This window comes from Harpegnathos saltator, unplaced genomic scaffold (genome assembly GCF_003227715.2).
Source record: "Harpegnathos saltator strain DR-91 unplaced genomic scaffold, Hsal_v8.6 scaffold114, whole genome shotgun sequence".
NCBI classification, from domain to species: domain Eukaryota; kingdom Metazoa; phylum Arthropoda; class Insecta; order Hymenoptera; family Formicidae; genus Harpegnathos; species Harpegnathos saltator.
In genome coordinates this window covers 140,921-164,051 of record NW_020229889.1, presented here as the reverse complement: position 1 = coordinate 164,051, position 23,131 = coordinate 140,921, and the positions used below count along the sequence as shown (strand labels likewise).

At 38.7% G+C, this 23,131-nt stretch overlaps 3 protein-coding genes across 9 annotated transcripts; 1 reads left to right on the top strand and 2 right to left on the bottom strand.

Annotated features, from left to right (window-relative positions):
• Nucleotides 1–412: 412 nt before the first annotated feature.
• RpL18 (ribosomal protein L18) lies at nt 413–2,377 on the bottom strand. 2 transcript variants are annotated; one of them, XM_011136986.3, is made up of 4 exons: nt 2,236–2,377; nt 2,011–2,097; nt 1,110–1,316; nt 413–887 (listed from the first exon to the last, which is right to left on the bottom strand). In XM_011136986.3, the coding sequence occupies exons 1-4, from the start codon at nt 2,236–2,238 to the stop codon at nt 618–620; spliced, it is 567 nt and encodes a 188-aa protein (XP_011135288.1). In that variant the 5' UTR covers nt 2,239–2,377; the 3' UTR covers nt 413–617. The 2 variants fall into 2 exon arrangements, with proteins under 2 accessions (XP_011135288.1, XP_025157513.1); XM_025301728.1 differs by lacking the exons at nt 2,011–2,097; nt 2,236–2,377 and adding an exon at nt 1,480–1,595.
• A 1,693-nt stretch (nt 2,378–4,070) lies between these two features.
• On the top strand, nt 4,071–6,845 carry LOC105180731 (uncharacterized). Of its 3 annotated transcripts, XM_011136983.3 has the most exons (8): nt 4,071–4,134; nt 4,329–4,670; nt 4,794–4,967; nt 5,136–5,338; nt 5,412–5,565; nt 5,680–5,948; nt 6,133–6,348; nt 6,432–6,845. In XM_011136983.3, exons 2-8 carry the CDS (start codon nt 4,622–4,624, stop codon nt 6,483–6,485), a joined length of 1,119 nt encoding a protein of 372 aa, XP_011135285.1. In that variant the 5' UTR covers nt 4,071–4,134; nt 4,329–4,621; the 3' UTR covers nt 6,486–6,845. The 3 variants fall into 3 exon arrangements, with proteins under 3 accessions (XP_011135285.1, XP_025157490.1, XP_011135287.1); XM_025301705.1 differs by having other exon boundaries at nt 4,079–4,670; XM_011136985.2 differs by lacking the exons at nt 4,071–4,134; nt 4,329–4,670 and having other exon boundaries at nt 4,801–5,001.
• Nucleotides 6,846–9,688: 2,843 nt separating this feature from the next.
• On the bottom strand, nt 9,689–22,536 carry LOC105180723 (protogenin). Of its 4 annotated transcripts, none has more exons than XR_003113381.1 (20): nt 21,803–22,536; nt 21,137–21,399; nt 20,823–20,973; nt 20,502–20,724; nt 20,129–20,355; nt 19,906–20,045; nt 19,643–19,802; nt 19,215–19,499; nt 18,674–18,841; nt 18,380–18,571; nt 18,108–18,292; nt 17,873–18,011; nt 17,694–17,792; nt 17,436–17,589; nt 17,105–17,238; nt 16,651–17,013; nt 16,100–16,380; nt 15,906–16,013; nt 13,291–15,777; nt 9,689–13,185 (listed from the first exon to the last, which is right to left on the bottom strand). XR_003113381.1 is itself a non-coding variant. In XM_011136972.3 (19 exons), the coding sequence occupies exons 1-19, from the start codon at nt 21,867–21,869 to the stop codon at nt 15,568–15,570; spliced, it is 3,549 nt and encodes a 1,182-aa protein (XP_011135274.1). In that variant the 5' UTR covers nt 21,870–22,536; the 3' UTR covers nt 9,689–15,567. The 4 variants fall into 4 exon arrangements, 1 of the variants encoding a protein (XP_011135274.1); XR_003113380.1 differs by having other exon boundaries at nt 9,689–13,568; nt 14,070–15,777; XR_849563.3 differs by having other exon boundaries at nt 9,689–15,442; nt 15,500–15,777.
• Between the last annotated feature and the right edge of the window lie 595 nt (nt 22,537–23,131).

The following is a 23,131-nucleotide window of genomic DNA, read 5'->3' as shown; positions in this document are numbered from 1 at the left end:
TATTACGTGTAATTCGTAAAAAAACAAAGAAATTAGAAATATATCTCATATACTATACTATACATATATATATATATATGAGATATACATATATAGTTAATATATGCGCGCGCGGAACATCGAGCTAGGCTTAAGAAGACTTACCCTGAATGTGCATGTGTGTGTGCGCGTGTGTGTGTGTGTAGGTACTCTTTCTTTGTACATACGCTGTAATATATTTTATACGCAAATCGCATCTGAAAACTGTTATTGTAAACTCTGAATTTGATTTTGATTAAATAAATATTTCATTTACGAAACGCAACGCGCTGTTTTCATGTTACAAAAAAAACATGATTACGAGAACTTGATTGTTGATTGAGCAGTAATTAAAAAAAATATGGACATAACTAGGAACCATGGAGTCAGGAAGTAATATGGAGCAGTTTTATTTGCGATTCAACTGCAATATCATACAGAAGAAAATAAAACATTGAGTTTTTATCAAGCCAACATTTATTTCTCAATCACTCGATTATGTGAAAAGAAAACTGCAATGAAGAAAACGTCAGTTGTAAAATGTTTGTTCAGATGACTAATCGAAGATTGTGAAATAAATGATGACGCTAATATAAACCTTATTTTTTGTAACCACAGCTACGCCTGCGGCCTCTTGCTCGCTCGAATTTCCGGCCTTTTGACCGTACCAATGGCTTCGTGTGTGAATGTGGTACACCAGGTGCTGGTCCAAAATGTTTCTGTGCCTCGCGTGCCTTACGTGGTCCCTGCAGCAGCACCGTGCGCTTACCAGTCGGAGCGCGTAGCGCAAGCTGATCGAACGTTATCAGCTCACCACCAGCCTTCAAAATGCGACCTCTGGCTTTCTCAGTTACACGCAAAGCACATACCTGCAATATTCCACATATAGAGTCAATTTATTAGACCTGCCATTACATCGGTATGGTATAATATATGATTAATTAATCATTATTAATCGTCATGACACTATAGTGTATATGATATATATGATATATATATCATATAAATTGGTGATATGGTATACGATTAATTATTATGTAGAAAACATAACACATCTTTCATAATTGCAGCAGTTATTAATACATATATACCGTCAGTTTTGGAATTTCAAAAATTCTAGCATCATCTGTAATAGTGCCGACAACTACTGCGATACAGTTCTCACGATGAGACTTGCTCATCAGTCGTACAATGCGAGCAAGAGAGATTGGTGGCTTATTGATCTTGCTCATAAAGAGACGTTTCAAGATGATCTTATTGAACTTGGAATTTGTCCTTCTGGCTAGAAATCTGTATAGCTAAAACATAAATTTTATTATTACAATGTTACTATACAGAAGACTGAAAATTCTCAAGCATCCATTTATTAATTAAACTTAAAATTTGTCTCACGATTACAGCTTGAGAATCTATTGAAGTAAGAATTTTATGCTAAATAGATGTATCGACTAAGATAATTACCTTCTTATATATCATATAAAATAGGATAGGCAGAATAGGATAGTCGACTATTGGTTACTTTAGCGAACATTCAAATTGAATCAGTCTATGTAAGATCTGACACAGAGTGCAATTCGCAATTATATAATTTTCTTGGTTCATCTATTTTACAGGAAAAAAGAACCAAGAATATATCGATGACATACATATGAATTTAGTCCTTGATACTACTAAATAATGCATAGAATACTTCTCGTGATGAATTATTTAATGGTATCCCTTGCATAGAAAAATTTCAATGGCTGATACAAAATTCACTGTACAAAAATTGAATATCTAAAATACCGAATTTCTACGTCACATGTAATCAAACGTGTATGCCAACCTTAATAGCTAATAACGCCATAGTAACGGATGCACGACTTCGAGGCGAATTTAAGTGAGATTAAAGAAGAATGCGTACATTTGATATATTGTTGTATTTGATAGTTTAATTATCGACTCAATATTACGTGTATCTAAATTACTAAATAATAAAAGCAATATTCTTACTTTGACCAGAAGACGTAAATACACGTCCTGTGACTTCGGTTCTGTTCGTCGAACCTTCCTGTCATGCTTATGGTTAATATCGATACCCTATAAAAAAGATATTTACCGTTAATTAAAACAACATGATGTGTTGTCCGATAACCGGACGAACTCGTCGCGATTAACAAGCAGCTGGATAATATTGCTTGATTTTACAACAGAATTGAATATCATGATTCATCTTACCATTTTAGCGGACCGGAAAAGAAATGTAGCCGACAACACCGATCAGCAATGTGAGCAGGAATTAGTTAAGCTAAAGCTAAGACTCCATGCATGCGGTGAGCTCTGGCAAACGGCTGCGGTGACCAATCAGGAGACAGACGCATGCCGGAGCTTGCCGCAACCGGACTTGCGCCTCCCTCCTGATTGGTCACCGCAGCATTTGCCGCAGCTCACCGCATGCATGGAGTCTTAGCTTTAAGTCGGTTGCACACAGGACACGGCAACGCTTGCCGCGCGGCGGAAGTTGGTTAGGGAAGATCACAGTAGCCAATCAATGGTCGCGTTCAGTAGAACAAAGTGATCAGGGTACCTATTATGGAACTCATCGGAATCGATTCCGATCGAATTTATTCCGTTATTTCCTAGATTTCTATTGTCTTTTCTAGGGGAAACTGAATTATTCCGATCGGAATCGATTCCGACGAGTTCCATAAAGGCTCGTCTACAATAGCTGTAAGAGTAAAGCTAAAGCTAAGACTCCATGCATGCGGTGAGCTCCGGCAAACGGCTGCGGTGACCAATCAGGAGACAGACGCATGCCGGAGCTTGCCGCAACCGGACTTGCGCCTCCCTCCTGATTGGTCACCGCAACCGTTTGCCGCAGCTCACCGCATGCATGGAGTCTTAGCTTTAGCTTTAGGCTGTAAGGCTGTAACGTAAGCTGTCAGCGAATGAAAATATTTCATTTCGTGTCTTGCAACCTTACAGCCTTACTCTTACAGCTAATGTAGACGAGCCTTTACAGCTATTGTAGACGAACCTTAATAGGTACCCCGAGAGCGCTTAGGCCCAGTTCCACAACTTGCTTTAAACGGAGCTTAAAGCTAAACCGATGGTTAAAAGCAATAGTATATGCGCATATACTATTGCTTTTAACCATCGGTTTAGCTTTAAACTCCGTTTAAAGCAAGTTGTGGAACTGGGCCTTAGTGATTATTGTCTGTGATTGGAGCCTTCTTTTAGATTCTTCATAGACCCAAAAGTATTTACCAATCAGGAGCGAGATTCAGTAAAAAATCTAATAATGTCCAACTGTTGAGTCTGCTGAATGCAGCCAATGGCTGTGCGTTGCCGTGGTGTTCTGTGTGCAACCGGCTTAAGTCGTAAAGCAATAGAGAAACGGGCAATATAGGCAGCATTTCAATATTCACTGTCAGTACTGGACTGTGTTCGAAAACGTCTCACTCGGATACTCTCTCTCGGTTTTCTTTTATCTCACTTTTATGTCTCTCTCACATCGACGCAGCAGACGCACACGAATGACGTTTCCGAAAGCAGCCCTGAAAATACATAGTTTGCGTCACGTATACTATAGATTTTCAGAGCTGGCAATGGGTGCATTCAGTACTACAACCGCTCATTGAGCGCTAAAGCTAGCGGCACACGGTGCTTGTTTTCGTGCTGGATTGCTTGCTGGATGAAAATACTGCGTTCTGATTGGTGCATTTCCATCCATCTTCGGAAATGTACCAATCACAACGCAATATTTTCATCCAGCAAGCAATCCAGCACGAAACAAGCACCGTGTGCCGCTGGCTTAAGTGAGCTCTTGCATCTGATTGGTGTATATTTTTAAATTTTTTTAATTGGTGTATAATTCTAAAAGAATATACCAATCAAATGTAAAAGCTCATTGAGCGCTCAGTGAGCAGTTGTAGTACTGAATGCACCCAATGGCTGCGTTCCGATATTCACTGTCAGCACTAAAAATCTATAGTATATGTGATGCAAACTATGTATTTTCAGTACTGGCAGTGAATATCGGAACGCAGCCCTCATGTGTGTACTTCACACTGGAGACTTCACCGACAATGCTTGAAAATGAGTATAGTGAATGTTCCAGATCAAATATGAGTGCAGGTAGCGTATCAAACAATTGTAAAAATCGGCGTCGGCGAAAATGCCGACGTAGCTGCTCTCAAGTTTTTCTCTATCTTTATACAACCGGCCTGCAGAAGGCAACATCGTTCATCAAGATTGCTTTCTGCAATTTTCCAAGCGCGAGAATTATGTTTTACGGTTGCACTTTCTGCACCATATTAGATTTTTTGCAGATGTGCAGAGCAGTTTCTCAGCCATTGGACAGAGTCGAAAAGAGTGCAGCAGCAATATACGCGACAGTGTGCTGTGCTGTGTGCCTGGTGTCACGCGACACTAGCACGCTTTTATTTTGTGTCCATCAGGTTACTAGTGGGTTTTAGGTTAATTGCATAGCGGTGAATCCGGCGAGAACACGGTGCGTCGAGCGAGTGTCATAAACAGTCGCGTCCGACAATCCTACGGCGATCGAGGCCCGACCCGACGGTCGAGAACGAACAGCTGCACGATTAAATGACGAGCAGCGACCATGGCAACGCCTGCCAGCGATAAAAAAGCGAGGGTGATTGTTCTGGGAGGTAAACTATATCTTTTTCTAGTATCGCGATATGCCCGAACTCACGAACGGCGGAAGAGCGATAAGAGGAGACGGTGACGTCCCCAGTACTTGACGTAGGTTTATCGTTCTCGTTATCGTGCAGGGTGTGGTTTTATCGGCCGTAATCTCGTTGAGTATCTGCTGGACAACGACTTGGTGTCATACGTAAGAGTCGTGGACAAGGTGCCACCACAGACCGCATGGCTCAACGCGAAACACCAGCGGATGTTTGAACATCCGTCGCTCGAGTTCCAGAGTGCTAATTTAATTAACATAGGTAATCATTGTACGAAGTGCCATTTATAGCTATAGTGAGTACAATGTGTGCGTAATGATACTAACAAAGTACAATAGTACCGATTAGTGTGATAATAACCATACAAATACGCGTATATGAATTATATGTATGTAATACATAAATGTTGATATTTTGTGCTCATCACAGTGTCTTGTCAAAATGCATTTTCCTCTGACGAGCCTATTGATTATGTGTTCAATTGTGCCGGTGAGACAAAGAGTTGTCTCACAGATCCAGTGTACAAAGAAGGTATTTATAAACTAAGCCTAAACTGTGCTCAACAAGCTGCCAAAATTAAAGTCACTCGTTACATCGAGATGTCATCTGGCAATGTTAATGCTTCAGAAAAGGTAAATTCTAATTACAAATGTCCTTTAATATAAATACACATATACAGCATGTAGATATTACATTGTTATTTAGATTCCTCATAACGAAGAGGATATTGGAGAGCCATGGACATTTGTAGCAAAATATAAGTTACAAGTGGAGCATGAGTTGAAAAACATTCCAGATTTGAGATATACTGTACTTAGACCAGCCATTGTGTATGGTTGCGGTGATAGAAATGGTTTAGGTAAGGATGATATATACGATCTCATGTTTTATCCCATTACTGAAAAATTTATAATTCCTTTCTATCGGTTAAATCAATTGAAATAATTCCTTTGTAAAATTTCATTATCTACAGCGCCAAGATTGGTGGTAGGTGCAGTTTATAAGCATCTAGGAGAAATGATGAAGCTGCTCTGGGGACCAGATCTTCATATGAATACGGTTCATGTGAGAGATGTTGCTAGAGCTATCTGGCATGTCGCGAACCAGCCGGAAACAATGGGCCAAACGTATAACCTTGTTGATGAGGGAGACTCTACTCAAGGTTCCATTAGTGCCATAATCTCAGAACTGTTCAATATCAATCATGATTATTGGGGTACTGCACTATCTACACTCGCTAAAGTATGACTAGGCTTTTGTACCATTATTCTTAGTATATTATATACTTGTATGTATTAATAACGTATTATTAAGATATTAATGTAATATTATTAGTGATATACTTTGTATGATGTACTTTGTGTGTATGTGCACATCAGTAAATTTATACAATTCTTTCAGAAAATATTTACCATATATTTTGCAGGCTGACATGAACCACGTTGTGGAAGAAGTGAACGATAAACACATGGGTCCTTGGGCTGAAGCTTGTCGTAAGGATGGAGTGATGAACAGCCCTCTATCTCCATACATAGATCAAGAACTTTTGTACAATAAACATTTGTACTTACAGCCTGGCAAATTAACCACCATAGGATTTACATACCAGTACCCTAAATTGACGAAAGATGCTCTTACAGAGGTAAACGATCGTTTGTTTAAGAAATCAGCATAAGAAAAAGGCGCGGATAAACACTGCAATAACAATCATGTTCGATGTTGCAGGTACTTAATGATTATGTAGGCATGAAAATCTTCCCATACTCTTTGGTTCTATGAATTTTAGCAATACACCGGCTGCCGAATTCGAATATCAAGAAGCTGTCGACGATTTTCATACTATTAGACGCATACACACATACGTGTATGTATACATATACGTATATATATGTACACTTGGTTTGTAATATGGTTTGAACGCTTTCTCAGTGCAGTTTAGTGCACAGAGCAGAGCCGGTAGTCGAATGAGACCAACATAACTTCTGGAAATTAATAAAAAGCAAGTCTCTCATTAGACCATTAACTGTGTTTCAAACTACAAGAGAAATAAGTGTTCAACCGTTTTGAAACCAAGTGTATGCATGCGCGTATATGTGTACACACACACACACACACACACATATATATATATATTAGAGATGTGCGAATCAAGAATTTTTATGTCGAATCGAATCGAATCTCATTTTTTTAATTCGAATTCGAATCGAATCTATGAAATTTTATTCGAATTCGAATCGAATCATTAAAAAATTTAACATGACTATTAAACATGCACATAATGATGGAAGGTTTTAATATGAAAGGAGATATTAATATTGTAATATCATCTTAAAGTAAAATATATATTTAAATATTTAAAGCAATTTATAATTAAGTTATTAATTATAAGTTAAGTTAATTACAAGTTAAGGGTTCAAACATACAGGCCCAGGTGTCTCGTTTTGTACTTGATGCATGCAAATATAATGCCCGCTAATATATTTGATTCGTAATTGAATCTTCGATTCGAAATTTTCGAATTATTCGGATTCGAATCATAGGGATTCAGATTCGAATTCGAATAGTTCGCACATCTCTAATATATATATATGGAAGTTTTTCACCTTGTGCCTAGAGATTTATATAAGTTACACATATATACACAATTGTATGTTATATGCATCTTTACTCGTAGTGTCTTACACGCCAGTAAGCAATGCTAAAGGAGTTTATGTATACACACATAGGAAAGCGTGTATATATACACATACATACATACATATATATATATATAATATTATATATATATATGTATATTGTACGGAATATGAAGATTTCATAGACGGGCCTATTGCCAATGTGATAAAATAGCAATTAATGTACTTAATTTTATCATAGTTCCCGAAGTAACGGAACTGTTTTGCACCTTGATGGTTGCTAGTCAGACATTGAAGTTTAAGGACGATTCGGAACAACGTTGGGATTTTTATGCATGAAGATAAATTATATCGCAGTCGCATCTGTATAAACTATAAAACGTAATATATAAACCGGTTTGGATGAATATTTTAAGATTACGATTATTTGTTTAGCCAAAAAAAAAAGACGCCTTTGTATACAATCTTATCAAGACTGTAGATGGTATTAATGAAATTATTGAAGACCCATGTGTACATCCGTTATGTATATACAGTAGTAGAGATGTGCGAATCAAGAATTTTTATGTCGAATCGAATCGAATCTCATTTTTTTAATTCGAATTCGAATCGAATCGAATCATTAAAAAATTTAACATGACTATTAAACATGCACATAATGATAGAAGGTTTTAATATGAAAGGGGATTGATATTGTAATATCATCTTAAAGTAAAATATATATTTAAATATTTAAAGCAATTTATAATTAAGTTATTAATTATAAGTTAAGTTAATTACAAGTTAAGGGTTCAAACATACAGGCCCAGGTGTCTCGTTTTGTACTTGATGCATGCAAATATAATGCACGCTAATATATTTGATTCGTAATTGAATCTTCGATTCGAAATTTTCGAATTATTCGGATTCGAATCATAGGGATTCAGATTCGAATCGAATCGAATTACATTAGATTCGATTCGAATTCGAATAGTTCGCACATCTCTATACAGTAGTGTAGAAGAAATCATCTCTACATCATCTGCTGCATTCCAACATGTGTCTTCCACGAGCTGTGAGTCAAGTTGAGAAATCTTCCCGTTCCAGTGGGAAACAATACACTGTTGTATAACTTTACGATAACTTGAGTATATAGGATCTATAAGGTATTGTATTAAATCAAGTACAAACACTGTTGGGCCTGCGCAATAAATGGGCCTACGCGGTATTGCATTACAAGATATTATTCCTCATCAATATGAAAACGATCAAGCTGGTAGGTAGGTAGGTATAGGTTTATATACGAGCTATACATCATATGTATAGCTAATATGCATACGTTTAATATATCGCAAAAAGAAAATGGAAAAAAAAAGATTATTATACGGCATTTATTGCCATGAAGATGATTATGAAGATATTAGTAATTTAACATTAGTAATATTACATAATCGATTTTCCACTGTTGTATCAATGTCAGTTTATACATTCTTTGATAATAAAACTGTTTCATTTATTGAAAGAATTATTCGCTCGCTATATAATCCTGCATTAAGTGAGATTTGCCGCGGAAAAAATTGCTCTTTGTGATTAACACAAGACAAGTATTCGTTTGTACACTGTCTTAATTTTATTCAATCATCGATTACAACAAGACGACATACGTGTTCAAGAAAAAGGTCAACAATATTATTAAATATTTCGTGTGTACCATTTCTGTTTTAGTTTTAATACTTTAAACAATAGGATTATAATTTTGTGTAGATCACTATACGTAATATATTAAAATATATACTTTTAATGTTTGTGTTTTTTCGTATATAATATGTGTGTTATGTTTACACACTATATATATACACACACACACACACATACACGCGCGCACGCGTATGGATGAAGGTATATACAAAGTAACTATCCTAAAATGTCTACATATACATATATATACACACACACACACACACATATACACACAATTATCGCAATAGAATAATCGATTTAAATGTCATCAAAAGAAGAAGAACGAGAGATAAGGGATTTGCGGAAGTTAATAAAGTTTTCTCTCAATATGTAATAATTATTATAATTAACGATAATAATACAAATGAATAAAATTACCGAGTAAATTCTCTTTTTCTGTGTATATTATGTGTATAATAATGTGTAATGTCTTGGCATGATATATACAGTACATGCACATGTATATGTATGTATATACGCCTTACTAGGCATGCGACAACATATTCTGCGTGAGGTAAACTGTATGATAAAATTGTAAAAACAATAGCCTAATAGGTACCGAGATTAAGTTAAAATTAAGTAATATAAATCGCTCCGCGCTGAGCGACGATTACAGAGGTATATTCGTTCGACTAGAGCCGCCGTATGATACAATTAATACTCGTTACTACTCGTTACTTGCGATCTCGACAATACAGTTGTCATTTGAGTGTGTATTTATTACACCAGAGTCGTTTAATTGGAGCGAGCACGTCGTTCGCGCAAGTTAGACGGTGTTTCGCTGTTATATGTATATTTCGCGCAACAGAATGTGTTTATGCATAAGAAAAAATAATTAAATGAAACACGATTACGAACTTAACATCAACTTCATTCATGAAAACGTGATAATTCGAATGTCACGATAAAGACGTTCCTCCCTCTCTTTGGTTGCCGCATTGTCGATATTAGTGTATTAACAAGAGATGATAGATATGAAGGAGAATAAACGAGAAAGCGATGTGGTCAGCTGTGTGTCTCATGACAACGGTCGTGCGTCCGATTCGCTCCAGCAAAATTAATTGTAATACAGTGTAATCAGTAGTCTGTAATATGTGAAATATCGATAACGATATCGATAGCGATAAAATATCATTATATCTATGATATCGTGTTACATTTTCGATCATTTCATGATGCACATACCGACGATGCTTATTGCTTTCGTACGTACTAATATCGATAATGTTACTGGATCTTACACAAGTGTACCAAGTATCCCGCTTGAAACGAGTAGCTGCTTCTCAGTCTGTGACAATTTTTTATTTAACGATAGTTTCACTTAATAGTAGTACAAAAAAAAAAGTAGAAAAGTAAAAACAGCGCTTCTGTTTTAACCTTATTAGTGCTTCTACCCTTCTGAAAATTAAGTAAAAGATAATTAGTTATTCTGAAGTTCGATTCGTAACAGTGCTCTGGCAATTACACAAAGACGCATAACGCTCGACTAATTCAAGTGCAAAAAAGGGAAACTCGTCTCCGTTTGTTTGCAAACTTTGCGAACAAAAACTTCGCGGTGAAAACAAAAAATCTTGAAACTTCTAGGGGGACACTCCGTATAGTTGACATTCTGTTTACTTCTTTCGGCACGGCGACTCTGCAGTCAAATTGTTCACACTTAAAACTTATCACATTCATGAAATTACTCAAAAGAAAGTTACATGGTACATAAATGCAGTACGAAATGTTGATCGTATTCGATTACAGATTATTGATTGCTAAGTAGTTGGTGCGACGCTTGCACGCTGATTTGCGACTATTGCCATTTTTCTCTGTAAGATGATGTTTCTTTTCATTAATATTGATGATGCAGTAATACATATGAAAATCAGGAGTATCATCGGAATTGTGTACAATCGGATATACGTAATATTACGGCTATAAGAAAAATAGCGTAGTGTGATTATAGATTTTATATGCTACTTAAAACGTAAAGAACGAATGCGAAATTTATGAGAATAATTTTGATAAGCCAATATTAAACTAATTTCTCGAAAAATATCCGCGCAACTGTTGCGAAGTTGTTCGACTGATTATTATTTAAGCGTGCGTGAAACAAGAAAAAAATGCGTGAAATAGCTCGGAAAGCGTTTAGCGTTTATTATATATATTCCCTCTGGCTGGTTATATCTTTATTCAACGTATACCTTCCTCTCTATCCTTCTCTCTCTCTCTCTCTCTCTCTCTCTCTCTCTCTCTCTCTCTCTCTCTCTCTTGCTCGCTTGCTTCAGAATTAAACTTTTTTTGATGATTCTTGTTTTTGATATAATCGCGACAGCTTTAAAAAGTAATTCTTCATTACGCACGCTAAAGATTTTGTGTGTGTGTGTGTGTGTGTATGTGTGCGTGTGTGTGTGCGTGTGCTGCGTGCGCGTGCGTGCGTATACACGTACTTTTATCTTCGAAAATGTAGAATATTATATCGCAATATGAAAGCGTAGTTTCTCAATTTTTTCTGCTTGCGTAATATTAATCGTATTATTAGTGTACGAACAAAAATACAAACGTATATGCAACCATAAAATCGAAATCGGTGAGATGCGAAACAACGATAGCCAAACGTGGATGTCGATACGTAATTTCTTTTTATAACATGTGAGAGGATAATAATTCTCTCATGTTTCAAAACTCTTCTTTCCTCGGTTGAGAACCCGGTTGAGAGATTGTTCAATTGTAAACTTAACTGAACCAATTTCTGGTTTCTATGTATCATTAATTATCCACCGATTCACTGCGAATCCAATTAATGTCGCGATAAATATTGCCTTGAATAAGAGTCAAGTCTGGACCTGCCTGTTCGACTTCTTATCACACACACACACACACACACACGCGCGCGCACACATACACACGCACACACCGCAAACTTTCAACAATTACATCATCTATCATCCTACGTTCGACTACCATCGTTTCCACGACGCTTCTTTCACCGAGGTACAATAGACATTTTAGCATCCTGATTCTTCTCGCTTATTACATACCGGTTTGGTTTCACACTGTCACAAACGCTACAGTACACGTGAGAAAGCACACGGGGGGCAAAGAAAAAAAAAAATATATATATATATACACACACGTATATATGCATATACCTTCAACAAATATGGAAATAATATAAAATGTAACAGATTACATTATTATACAATAACACAAACGCAAAACAGATTAATCAACACCATCGTGCTACAGCTATAATGTCGTTAACGTCTCGTGAAGAAAAAAAAAAAAAAAGAAAATTACGTCGCGCCAACAAGCACGACGCGACGCTGTTTTCTTATTAACGGGACAACGGGGCTTTAGCTGCAATACGATGCCATACTCTATATTCATTTTTCTTTTACCAGATTAAATAATGAAATTAGACATAAATCAGACATTGAGTATGCAATACATTCCTCGCGACGAGCAGGGCAACGGGCTTGCTCCCGTGAAAAGGAGGATATATATATATATATAATCATAATAAGAATATAATAGATTCTATATATATTTGTATGTGATCTGCGAGATTCTCATAATTATATTTATAATACATATAACAAGTTCCATGCATCATGTGTAAATAAAACTTTCTATCTGGATAGAGCTGTCTGAGGGAGTGGGAAAACTGTAAAACTATGTAGAACTATTGTTAATAATTTGCAATGTCTAGTCAACAGAATAAGTAAAAATCATGTATGGTGCACAGTTATAACAGAATATTTCCATTAAATACGAAGTATATATATCTGTAGTATAATAGCAGTAGATGTACCATACTTCAGTGTGGGTGTGGTACATTCCCGCTTTCACACATATATAAAAAGAAAAAAATAAGAAAAATACTTTCGAGAACGTCTCCGATATATTTAGACTACTAACGGGGACTCTGCTATGAGGCGATGCGCAATAAATGTTCTATGGAATGAAGAATATGATATATAGGGTCTTTAGTACGTGCAGATTCGAATTAATCTAGCGTCACTTGCTCTCGTATTGTGTTGTTAGTTTGTGTGTTGCTCGTGGTGACTATTATTATTGCATAATCCGGTACGTGTTTTTATGTGACGATAGTATATGGTAGTGATGTGTGGTGTGTTTGTCTAAAATATTATTGAATGTAAAATGTAATAAATAACAATTATTAGTGGAGGTACAGTATAACATTGACATGTCTCTACGTCTCACTCTAAAAAGATATAGCTTACTCTATCAGGTACTGTGTTGGATTTTTTTTCTCTCTGTCATGGTAACATGCACCAGTCTGGAATATGTGTCTTGTGGATTCTTTTCGTCTCGTGTTGCTGTTGCTGCTATTTTTTCTTCTCTCTCTCTCTCTCTCTCTCTCTCTCTCTCTCTCTCTCTCTCTCTCTCTCTCTTATTCGCGTGATACACAGAACTGCTTTTTAATCAGTTTTTAACATGCTAAATATCATAAAACAAAATGCTGCCGGATACGTTAATCGTACCGATTCTATCTAATCATCTAAAGAAAAATAGAAGGAAAAAAAGAAAACCATATGTCAATCTTATGAACGGAAAGAAATCCAAGTGTGTATGTATATGTGTATGTGTATACATACATTACACATACACATATGCGCGCGCGTGTATATGTATATGTGTATATGTGTATCTCTCTCTCTCTGTGTGTGTGTGTGTGTGTGTGTGTGTGTATAGTCTTCGTCTTACGTTATAATTTCGAGGAGAGAAGTTATCAGTTAATTATAAAAATATCGTCTATCAATGTACACCAGTCTTTAAGATCTCTTATTACATTCGGAGTAAATAATCGAATGAAAATGAAAATGATTCGTTGCGTTTGCATGTTGCAAATTTACGCGAACGGTTCTCAAGTGCGTGCGCGCGCGCGCGCGTGTGTATGTGTGTTGCATGTATTCTTCTCATTCATAGGATTTCTAATTATCGATTAAAAAAATATAGATACATTCGACTTAGTCCACTTTAAATTAATCCAAGAACTTACATTAGATAGTTTTGGAGTCGCTTGACAAACATTTCTCATCGATTACGTTGTTCTGATCTGTTCATCATTCATTGATCTGATACACGATCAACTCCAAACGCGAAAGAAGTTCAATTTCTGAAGAAATTAAATTTCAACGAAATAGAATGGCGTTTCGCATCAATGATACACATATGGTAAGATAAAAGTGGAAGAAGAAAAAAGAAGAATAATGAAAGAAAAATAGAAAAACTGCGGAATAAAAAACTCTTAATGTTCCTAATCGCATTGCATCTGGTTAGAGCCTTTCCTTGTTTTTCTCTCTTAATACTAAAAGCTTTTTCCTTTTTGTTTAGTTTAGTGTGTGTGTGTATGTGTGTGTGTGTGTGTACATACACGCACATATATATACATGTATCACACACACATACACACACTAACGGAAAACTCTTATGTTGGAATGATCATGATCGGTGACATTTTTTCGTTCTATTTTTTTTTCCAATTTTGTCATCAGTCCGAGGATTATCCTAATTATATTAACTTTGTTGACTGAGTTTAGGCCATGCTTGTTACCTAGGCGTACGTTTCTTTCTTTCTTCCCTTTTCCGTTTTCAATAGCAATTTTATGTTCCCAAACGCGAAGGAATGCATATTCGCATGTTTCTCCTTTCTGCGCTACATTGCGTATTCGAAGTGCGTAATATCTTATGGACATTATTCACAATTAACAATTATCCTATCTTATGTACAACCGCATATTGGAAACCTGCTATTTCATTCCCGTCTAGTTCTTTCCTTTTTTACTTTTCGCATATGTTTCTCTCTTTCTACGTATTCTCCCTCTTCAATTTCAATCTTCAGCTCGCCGACAAGTTCGCTCTCTTATACGCGTATTCGTTTATATATACGAGCATCTGGCAAACATTTTTTAAGTATTGTCTGCATCGTATCTTACGGTTCTCTTCCCGACCGCACGATGCAGAGTGAGTCTTTGGAAAATTGTCGTTTGTTTTCACTTACGTTTGTGCGCTACCTCATTTCTTTCTGTCCGCCCGTGACGAAGTGTATTTTACTCCGTAGTCATATATACAAAACGCAGCGACTACTATTCACACTTGGATTACCCGAAACGGTATTACATCAGCCGTGGCGTGAGTGTACCAGACGACATTATCCCTGCTCGCATGAGCTAGAGATTGGTTGTATTATATATATATATATATATATATATAAATATATATATATATATATATAATATATACATACATATTGCGAGGTTGTAGCCTCTAGTACTCTTCCGTTTTACATTGCTTTCTCTCTCAAGCGTGCTGATATTTTTCTTGCTGCGTTCTCCCACGTCTCGCCGATCGGGAGGATCGATCAACCCTAAGCTGTGTATCAATTATGTGGATGTAGGTGGGAGAACGAGAGAATTCATGTACTCCTACCTGCTGCGATCCGATGGACCCGATGATAAATATTGAACACTTTTAGTATATTGCTCAAACGCACTGTTTCACCCATTCGGTCCGAGCACCGGGACAGACGTCTCGCACGTGGCTTTCGGCGATGCGATGTCCTCGTCCGGGCATCCTGAGTTGTTGTTTAAACTGCTAGCGCTACTGCCTAAAGTACAATTGACCATTGTGAGCTGCGTGCCTTCTAAATCTTGCTCCTCCTCATCCTCCCGCTGATTATCCGAGGCAGAACTGCCTCTCCTTTTGTACTGCAACGTGTCAAGAAAAGTCCGCAATTAATAACCGGTTGTTGCACAATGAATCAATGATGCTGTGGTCATTTACAAGATGAGCAAATAAAGTCCTCTCTAGTTGAGTTTTAAACTCTTAGCTATACCTGAGGATTTTCCATGATGTGAACATCCTTCGAGTCTCCGTTTACCTCCCACGGCGACAACAGAGGTTCTCGAACACAACTCTCGAAGACTCCATTGGATTGTGCACCCTGTATACAGCATATTGCAAACATTGCACATTTAACTGCGCATTTTGAGGATATTTAATCAAAGACCCAGATTTTTATTCGCTTACTTTCGCATCGGAATGCGGATTAGTCTCGATCGGAGATGATGGACACAGCACAGCCAATTCGATCTCGTTCGACGCGCCACCAGTAGCATTCACCTGTTGGCTCGCGGACGCGGAGGATTGCTCGACGCAGCAACCGTTTCCGTTTCGCGGTAGTACGCGCCCGTTCGTAGGTTGAACGTCGTTGCGAAACGAACGGGAATTTTCATACTTACGCCGACAATATATACTACACAGGCATATCATGATGAAACCGATGCTTATGCCCACTCCGAGGACCACACCTACTTTCACGGATGTGACAAAATTATGTAGTGAATTGTCAAGTTTAATTCTTACTAAATCGAACTGTACTGAAAGTACAAAACAAGTCGTGCAAGGGGAAAAGATTATTCTTTAACACTTCTTATCAAAAGATTATTCTTTGCACTTTGAGCTTTCCTCTGGTTAGAGTATTATATTGGTGATTACAAATTAGATCCTTTCCCTTGTGGAAAGTTACGATTAATCTCTTGCACCAACTTAGCAGCAATTCAATCTCCTGTTTATCTTACCTAAACTCTGATCGGGACTGATATTTTGCGAGGGTTCCTTCTTGTCAGATGAAGTGGGCCTCGACGCGCCGCCGCCGGTGATAATGATAATAGGGTCCGACGGTTTGCCGTAGCCGGCTTTCGTAGACGCTTGTACCACAACGAAGTAACGTTTCCCCGGCGCCAGACCCGGCAGAGTCGTTGACGTTTTGTCGCCGGGCACAGTCACGTTATCCCACGTCACCGTTGCCTCCGTCAGATCCATGGTGTACGCGACGAAGTAATTCTGTATTACTCCGTTCACGTTACTCGGCTCTTTCCACGCGATTCGTACTTTAGTATTGTTACCCAAGAACCATTCCACCTTCTCCACTTTACCGGGAACTGAAATGTTCGTTTATGAGCGATACATACAAGAGAGACCGGACGTTATGATTATTTCATTAACAAAGAGATTGCTCTTCATGCGTCTCACCATCTTCGCTCGTATAACACTCTATAGACTCGCTATAGAGACTGGTTTGATTCGTGTTGTGTCTGATAGACCGCACTTTGAACTGATACAACGTAAAAGGCTTCAGCTTATCAACGCTTGCCTTCGTATCGTCTCTGTAAAATATATAAATCTAATATATCTAATATAATAAATCCACACACACGCACACGCACGCACGCACGCACGCACGCACGCACGCGCGCGAAGAAATAATGTATATACGATACAAATTTATTTGAAAATGTCTACTCTCTAATGTTTTGTGAATATTCGATGCATATAATTACGTTTGCGATTAAAGTGTACTCACATGATAAAACACTTGGAACTGTCGGAATTTTGTATGTGCACCGCGTGATAACAAAGCTCGAACGAATCTACAGTATGTGTATCCAACAACGTCCACGTTACATTAATAGACGTGGGTGAGACGGGAACAGCCTCCAAAGCCATTGGTATATCATCTAAACGACGAGTTAGTCACAAGTCGTAAAGCATACATGTTTAATGTCCATTAAATAAAAAAAAATGTGATTGCATATTACGTGCAAGAACCTGGAGAACTCACCGGGATCGAATAGTGTGGTCTCTATGTGTCTTGTTAAGCAACCTGTTGCTCGACCCGAGCTTACCATACACAGACCCATGGTATAGGAAACATTCATATCTAGAAGCATAAAAATAGTTGTTTCCATTTTACACAACACAATATTTTCAATTCAAAGGATATCGATACAGAACACCTACCCAGATTAGTGAACAGATATTCGGTGATATTCTGCGGTAACAGAATAGTCTTCAACTTTTCACCGTTTTGATTTTCGCAGTAAATCTGCCAAGAATCGAAATCTGATTCGTTTTGCTTGAAGTTTATCTTCCATTTCATCTAGTGGAAAAAGTACATTTGAAAAGGCAAAATGATACAATATACACTCAATATTCGACTGATGAGTATTATATTGTCTTGTGCACTTGTACTAACCTTGACTAACGAAGCGTTTACTATCAATATTTGTATATCCACGACGTTCCTTATAGTAAATTGATTGGTTTCAGGCAATGGCATGGTCACGGTCATCCATTCGAATTGCGTCTCACTAATGTTTGGCCAGCCCTGCTTTGTTCTTGCCAACACTCGTAGATCATATTGTGCTCCAGGTATCAGGTCTGTAATGTATAACAATATGCGATCATATGACATTGGGTTCAAGCGCGAGGTCAAAGAGCATAGGGAAAACAACTGATGTGATGTACCAGAAAGTATGTGGTATTCGATAGCAGCAGGTAAGTGGAGTACTCTGGAAGATGGATGTTGGTGAAGTTTCCATTGAAGTTTATATTCTACCACAATGCCACGAGATTCCCTCTTACTCAAAGGCTCCCATGATACATTTAACTTTGTACTACTGATTATATCCACATTTATTTTTGGTGCACCTTTAGGAACTGCAGTAGAATCGATCAATTTAGCATAAAGTGGCGTTTCGTTATACCTTGCAGTTAATACAGAAAAATAGAATTATTACGGATGGAATTAAGTATGCGTACCACTTGGAGCGGTGGAACACAGAATGGTAGCCGATTGATCGCTAGCACCATAATTGTTCCACACTCGTATGTAAAACGAGTAATTTGTAAACGGTTCGAGAAGCTTTGTTACTTCTACGGATGTAGAATTTCCTGGTTCCGGTGGAGAAACTTCCTCCTTGCCACCCTCTGTTATCGAAAATACGTAATCAGATATGTCGAGTACACAAAATGTATGACGAAGTTACATACGACGAATCTCGGTTCTTTTAGACTGGTGTGAAAAATTAGTAAAAAAATTATTTTCTTTTTTCTCTCTAAACTGTGACTCGAAGTCACTGACTCGAACATTAAAACGGAGATGGAAAAAGACTCGTTGCACATATGGAAGAGCACGGAGACTGATGTTACTCATTTCACTTGTAAAAATTCAAGAATAACTCTCTGGGACTGGACAATTTCGTTTTCGAGAAATTTTATTCGAGAAATACAACAAATTTCTTTTTTTTTGCACCAGGCCGACACTATACTTATATTCTGGGATATATAATATTCAACTCACCTACAGGACTATAATGGACGGTATAAGCTGTAATACTGGTGTATGGTAGAGACTTTGGTGGTTCCCAAGAAATTAAAATTCTAACTGGTGAAACGGCATGACATTTTAGAGAAGTGGGCGCAGCGGGACTATTGCGCGACGTATTCACTTGGAGCCGGCCAGCGGCCCAAATTTCACCCGCTGAATTCACTGCTACACACTGGTATATGCCAGTATCATTCGGTACTGTTGCCGATATTGCTAGTTCTATTTTATTGTATTCCTTAATATAAGTCGTTCTGCGACCTGTCGATGCATTACAGAATGCGTTATAGACAAATCTTCCTAAGAATTGCGCGGCTAGTCTAATAATTTATTAATTATATTTAATAGCGATAAAGCGGTGACAGGCATAAAAGTATAATTTTTCTTGCGGGATCGACCGTTACCATTGATAGTAATATTTGACGAGTCTTTCAGCCAATAAATTTGAGGTACCGGTAATCCTTGCGCCTGACACTCAAACCTCGCTGTCCTCCCATTCGGACAAATTTGGTTCGTTGGCGTTTTCACGAACGACGGCGGTATTAATATGTCTACGGTTATATTCTGTAACGATTTAAGCAAGTATATCCGATAGATCCTCCTAAGTTAAATATTTTCAGTCTCTATTTCTGGTTTGGTTGGTCTGCGACATCAACTGAGCACCCACCTGTACTTCTAAGTCATTGGTGATTGAATTCTTCGAAGAACACAAGTAGACACCGGCATTGGAAATGTTCACATTTGTTAGCGACAGTACGCCAATGCCGGTGGTGGAATTGAGGAGAATGCGAGGTTGCGTAACATTATCTGAGAATGAACACGTGGTCGGGTGAATAAACATTTTCCGTCTGATTCGACGTGTGTGCATCTTACGTTACTAAACTACTTACCTATGTAACGAGGAATAAACGACCATGTTATGAGCGGCAATGGATAACCAGATGCGGCGCATACTAAATTCAGACTCGACCCGTTAAGCAGCCAATGATTGTACGATAATTGCGGAAACAAAGACGACGAAGTATGCGATTTGTTGCTCTCTGCTCTCGAGGTAACCGTTAATTTTGCTTCTCTGCTCTTTTTCGTCTTCTTTAAAAATTCATTAGTGACTATGCACCTGGCAAGAATTTTTATTATTTAATTAACAGGGGAACAAACATGTAACATCGATGATAAAAGAAAAAAAAGAAAAAAAAAAGTGAAACATCCCATTAGTGTATTATTATCTCTATGTTATGTGGAAATTAATAACAATCATTGTACCTATATGAGCCAGCATCTGACAGTTTCGTTGCACTTATATACAGAACACCTGGTGGTACCACGGAATACTTTGATTCATTATGATAAGACAACAATGTTTCATTATGTTGCCATGTAATATCGGGTGGGAAAGGAACACTGTCTATCAAACAAGAAAATCTTGCAACTTCGCCTTCTCGAACAGTAATATTTTCAGGCGATTCTTTAAATACATGGGCAAGTTCTGCAACGTAACATACAACTGTTGTGGAAGCACAATTCTCCAGAAACCCCCAGAAACAAAGTTGCTTTACACTTGCGTGTACCAAGAGTCGCAATTACCTGCTATCTGAATATATGTAGGAGCTGACCGTATCAATTCTCCTAAACTATTCTTCGCTACACAGCGATACTCATCTTTATTATGATTTTTAGCATTAACAATGCTATTCCTTTCCTTCTCTTTGAACTTTTGCATTTGTAAATTTTGTTTCTGCAACACAATGTATTCATGTGACAGGAATTCATGTGATCCTACATATGTCAGACTTATGACTACACAATGTAATACATGATACGATTTTACAATATTAAATTAAAATATTATATGATATAATAAATTGTGACACCTCTATCTGTAGATGTTGTACATGTACCTTGTGAAAGTGAAGAGAGCCATTCTTAAGAAGAACACAGCGAGTAAGACCACACGGAGGTGCTTGTATTCCATTATGAAGCCAGGTTATATTTTCGTTGGAACCAGCAATGCAGGTAAGCGTGATCCCCTTCTTCCCTAGTATCACATGGCCACCAGGTTGAATTTCCAATGTAACTCCAGAGCCTTTGGTCAGACCGACGTCGGAGATATCTGATTTGGATACGTTTCTACCGCCAAAGTTTCCTCCGATACCTTTAACACCTGCCGAACGAGCAGTTGACAAGTTACAACTTCCTCACCGGACTGAGATTCGACGAATTATATCAGATATGGCAAGGGCAAGACAATAGGCATAGAGTCAACGTTTCCTCCTCGGTGATCCGGCATCGTATCGACGCGCATGTCGTCGAATCGCGATACTTATCCTCCTTGACGGCGAGAAGAAAAACTCTTTTCTCCCCCTCGGAAACGTCGACGACGCCTGGGCTCATGTATGCATACAAGCAGTACGTCGTCGTACGTTCCGGAGCACACAATCATCACCGGTCCGATCCATCTTGTTATGTTATAAGGACCACATGATAATAAACAAACTAAAGGACGAAGAGAATCGTGGCACCAAGACGACACGACGAGTGTCGTCTGATCTGGCGCGTTTACGCACCTGCAGCACAAGCGGGTTTCAACACTTCTGTGATCAAGATGCTCAGCAAGAGTACTCGCGCCGCCATATATCCGTGGTCATCGGCGGCCGCGCACCGGTGCGTGTGTGGCGCGTTTTGTGTGTGTGTGTGTGTGTGTGTGTGAGATGTGTGTCACTTGTGTGATACGTGCGCGCACGTGAGTGTATGCTTTCACTGGCAGCAAAACACAGCCGTGACGCGCCGTCGCCAATTCTCCGTTGTCGTTGTCGTCTTTCTCGATCTCCTCGACGTTTTTGTCGTCCTCGTCGTCCACGTTGTTCTTATCGTTTTCGATATCGTCGTCGTCGTCGTCGCCGTTGCGGTCGAGCTGCTCACGCAGGAAATTCGTCGCTGCATGTTTGACATCGGCTGCCTCGTCGCAGCCGAGAAGAACAGTTCTTCCGCCGTCACCGGCCGTTCCGTTCGCCGAGCTCAAGCAGTGCCTCCCCTCCCCTCGCTGCCTTACCCCCGGATTTCTTACCGTGTGCCAGCCGCCCCTCGCGCTCGCGCGGTTTTCCCTTGCCTCTGTGTGTATGCTTACATCGCCGACCGGCGCGGTGAACGAGCGATTGAGTGCGCGTCACCGAGTCGAACGTGACGAGATGTAACCGCCGGCATGCACGAACACACACGCACACGCGCACACACGCACGCACGCACGCACGCACGCACGTACGCACGTACGCACGCACGCACGCACGTACGCACGCACGCACGCACGCACGCACGCACGTACGCACGCGCGTACGTACGTACTCACGCACTCACGAAAGCATGAAAATTACAACCGGATCGGGAGTAAATGTGAGAAAATACACGTAAAACGGTCGCAATCAACCACCGTTACTATATGACTCGAGATGTTCCGCAGCGTGCACGATGTTGCGTGCAAGAAGCTATCGTTACGCGTTCTGCCCTAGCACACACGCGCGATTCCTTCGTTCCTGCACGTCTCGTTGCTGCCGTTGTCGGACTCGGACCAGTTTGGCTAGTGCTGGCTTGGAGCGCCTCCTGGGCTTACGAGAGAGAGAGAGAGAAGAGAGAGAGAGAGATCCGAGGCTGGACGTAAACCCGTTGTCGATAACCGCGCTCACGCGTTAAGAGTTAGGGTGGATTACATTTGAGACCGTGAGATAAGAAAGGTGTTCGATAGATCTATTTTGTAATTTTTAACGACAATTAGTCATTACATTTGCGTCATTGCGCAAATATAATATACGACAGAAAAAATACATGATAACAACTGATAAGAATAACGACATTGTTGTTGAAAATTACAGCATAGATTTTACAGAAATATAAATCCGAGT